The sequence below is a fragment of the Limulus polyphemus genome, unplaced genomic scaffold, assembly GCF_000517525.1.
Source record: "Limulus polyphemus unplaced genomic scaffold, Limulus_polyphemus-2.1.2 Scaffold2087, whole genome shotgun sequence".
Lineage (NCBI taxonomy): Eukaryota > Metazoa > Arthropoda > Merostomata > Xiphosura > Limulidae > Limulus > Limulus polyphemus.
In genome coordinates, this window is record NW_013667697.1 from 110,423 (window position 1) to 114,354 (window position 3,932).

The window sequence follows — 3,932 nt, forward strand, 5'->3', positions numbered from 1 at the left end:
TATCACAGGTTTTCCACCTAGGGGCTGAAAAGAGCTTCGAAAGATTCATGAATGTTTTTGTCGGAACTATATTGTGTTAATTGCGTTTCACAGAGAGATTGCTACCCTAATCAAACATGTTTTATTGTTCTTGCTGCTGTTATTTATGAAAACTGAAAATTACCAAAGTATTTAAAAACGTTGCAAAACCCATTTTATTTGCTTGTTTTGAATTTCGCGCAAAGCTACACGAGGGCTATCTGCGCTAGCCGTCCCTAATTTAGCAGTGTAAAACTAGAGGGACGGCAGCTACTCATCACCACTCACCGCCAACTCTCGGGCTACTCTTTTACCAACGAATAGTGGGATTGACCATCACATTATAACGACCCCACGGCTGAAAGGGCGAGCATGTTTGGTGTGAAGGGGATTCGAACCCCCGACCCACAGATTGCGAGTCGAGCACCCTAACCACCTGGCCAAACCTATTTTACATTATGCCTTTAAGCCAAGTAGAAAAATACACGCCAACGCTAGCATACACTTTATTCAGTCTCCTGTAAACCTGGAAAGGTTGGCTGGTTAGACCATGGTAATGTGAAATGATTTAAAATTATTCAACTTGAATTTCAAGTATCGCTTACTTTGGATAGCATTACCAATATATATAGGACAGAACATTAAACTGAAATATTTTTTTATGAATACTAACGAGAATAAATTATGCTGTAGGCAGTAATAAATATTTGTTTGTTTGAAGTGAAACACACAAAGCTATATAATGGGCAATCTGTGCTCTACCCACCACGGGTATCGAAACCCGGTTTCTAGCGTTGAAGTCCGCGGGTATACCGCTGTGCCACTGAGGGGAGGTAAAAAAACGATGCACTGAAGAAACTTTTATGGAGATTTTTTTTGCAAGCGAGTGGTTAGAAAACTAAATGTTACTTAAATATGTGTCCATAAAGTTGTTTAAAATAAAAACAAGTAATTTTTGCAACATGAATTTTATAACATATGTCTAAATGTTCTTGTTAGCAGGTAAGTCAGCGGTAAGTTTATGGACTATAACGCTAAAATTCGGGGTTTGATTCCCCGCGGTGGACAGAGTGCAGATAGCTCCTTGTGTAGTTTTGCGCTGAAACAAACAAATACAAAATTCTTTTTCATGATCAACATAAAAAAGTTTTAAGTGCGAAACTATACTATTTTTTTCTAGAAAAATATAAGGAACCAGGCTGATAAATTTATAACTTACATAGATTTAATAGATAAGCTATGAATTAAAAAAGAATAGTTAACATTTTTCCATCTTAGATAAACTGCTAAATAAAATTTTGTAGAGCATTTTCAGTCTTTTTTTTCTTCTTCTTCCTGTTATTCCATTCAAGAAAGAATAACATACACCTCTCTACAAACACTTCCAAAGTTAAAGAATGTCAATCATTAACCTTAGTGTTAAGAAACAATCCCTTTTTTATCTATATATTGATACGACTCAACGTATGAAATTATGAAAATGTCATGAAATCCACTTCCCTATTTAATTCGTTTACAAATCCTCGTTTACCAAACAAATATAAAAGAAACTATCTAAATTGAACAAAACAGTCCTGTTCTAAAGCAACATCCTGGTGTAAAGCTATGATAAATAGTAAATAGCAACTTACAGGATCCGACGAACGCCAGGAACGCCACTACATTAAGGATCCTCATGATTATGAAGAACTATGCACTATAAAATCGTATTGTACAGGACAGCTATTTCTGACTTTCTTCGAGGATACTAAGTTCGCACTGAGTGTCAAGTTTCTTCACAGTTTCTTTTTGTATGTCTCCGCTGTGGCAACATCAGTCACGCATCGTGATTTCTCATTGGTCCTCGGACTTTATGATATAAAAAGCTGGAGTAATATCATTGGGCAACCAAGGAATTAAGCTGATAGTTGCTGCTTGAAATTCAGTGTGGATATATTGAATCTTGGGGAACAACTTATTAGGATTCTAAGCCTTCCCCTTGCTGGATGTTCCCACGGGCCACGTGAGCACGTGCTACGTGTTACTGCTGACCCAGATCCAATTGGTAGATGACGAGCTTAAGGTTGTATAACAGAACATGCCAAAACTAGGTTACTATCACATTGCTAGCAAACTAAAAGAAGCTTACTTACAGGTAGAATATTGTGTGCTGAATTATTGATAATAGGTTACAAGAACCAGAGGAGAAAAAAAAACACATTTATTCTAGCCTTGATTTATTTTGTTTTGTTCGTTTATGTCACAATGAACACTATATCATTTTAATAATTACAGACAAACTATAACTCAAGTGGCATAATATAAATACATAAATTGATTGTTTATTTGTTGTTAAGCATATATCAGCACAATGGGATATCTGTGCTGTGCCCACCACGCGTATCGAAACCAAGTTTGTAGCGTTATAAGCCTTCAGATTTACCGCTGAGCCACGGGGGTGGAACAGAAAATGGAATTACATTGTTAGAAACAATAGTGTATTAAAAATTAATATGACACCAAAAATGAGTATCTTTTCATTTTTTGTACGAGTTTAAATTTAAACTATATTTCGTTTTAGTCATTCATAAACGAGAATAAAGAACCCGTTTGGCTCCTCGCCTTTTTAGCTTTCTTTTATTTCTTGTCTTCTTTTTTTATCTTTTCACTGTCACTTTTGGACTTCCAGTCAATCACTAACTTTTGAAATACAGATAAATATTTCTACTCACAGATTTTCAGTCACTCCTTAGTTTTCAAAATGCAGGTTTTTTCCTTCCATTCTTAGTTTTCAGTCACTAAATTAACGAAACAATAAACAATAGTTTTGGAACAATATTATTACAAAACTAGGAACCAATTTTCGACACTTAGCTAACATACACGGTATTGTGTATTTTTTAGATTACCATGCTATTCACTCCTTATCTCCCCTCCCCTGATAACTAGTTATTCCTTCCACTCCCTGATTGTTATAATTTTTGTTTTTCAATTCCACGATTACTAGTCGGTAATCATTGTTGTTGTTTTTACTCCTGAATGTTAATCAACCATTCTACTTCCTGATTATTAGTCATTCTTTCCACTCCCTGATAAACAGTCATTCATTCTCATTCATGATCAGTAGACATTCCTTCTACTTCCATGATTATTAGTCATTCTTTCCACTCCCTGATAAACAGTCATTCATTCTCATTCATGATCAGTAGACATTCCTTCTACTTCCATGATTAATAATGGAAGGAAAGTCTAAGCAGTGACTAGTAATCAAGAAATCGAAGAACTGACTAATAGTTATGGAGTGGAAAGAGTGTCTAGTGATCATGGAGCCAAAGGAATTACTAGTAATCTGGAGGAAGAAGGAATGTCTAATAATCAGGGAGTAAAAGGAGCGACGAGTAGTCAAGAAATCGAAGAATTGACTAATAATTATGGAGTGGGAAGAATGTCTAGGTCTAAGCAGTGACTAGTAATCAGGGAATGGAAGGAATGTCTAAGCAGTGACTAGTAATCAGGGAATGGAAGGAATGTCTAAGCAGTGACTAGTAATCAGATTCCTTCCATTCCCTGATTGCTAGTCACTTCTTCAACTTCCTGACAACTAATCATTACTTATGCTCCTGATTATTGGTAATTCTTTCAATTTTCTGACTTTTAAACATTCCTTCCACTATCTGGTTATTAAAAATTCTTTCCACTCCTTGTGTATTATTTCTCTATTATTAGCCATGTCTTTCATTCTCTAATAGCCAGTCCTTCTCTCCAGAGCTGGGTGTAGCCTAGTGATTTGCGTGTTGGAGTGTGAATCTGCGGGTCCGGCGTTCGCATTCCCACCACACACACACACGAAAATCATGTTCCCAAACTTTGGGGTCATAGGTGCGTTATAAGGGTGATGGCTAAGTCCAAGTAATTGGTCAGACAAGAGTAGCTCA

General features: G+C 36.2%; 1 protein-coding gene across 1 annotated transcript in view; it reads right to left on the reverse strand.

The window, feature by feature from the left end:
* Positions 1-1,849, reverse strand: part of LOC106465892 (protein obstructor-E-like) — a 19,901-nt gene extending 18,052 nt beyond the window's left edge. Inside the window, exon 1 of the mRNA XM_013926131.2 lies at positions 1,650-1,849. Coding sequence (XP_013781585.1) covers positions 1,650-1,695 — 46 coding nt within the window. The 5' untranslated portion in view covers positions 1,696-1,849. The remainder of the gene's footprint in view (positions 1-1,649) is intronic.
* Positions 1,850-3,932: the final 2,083 nt, after the last annotated feature.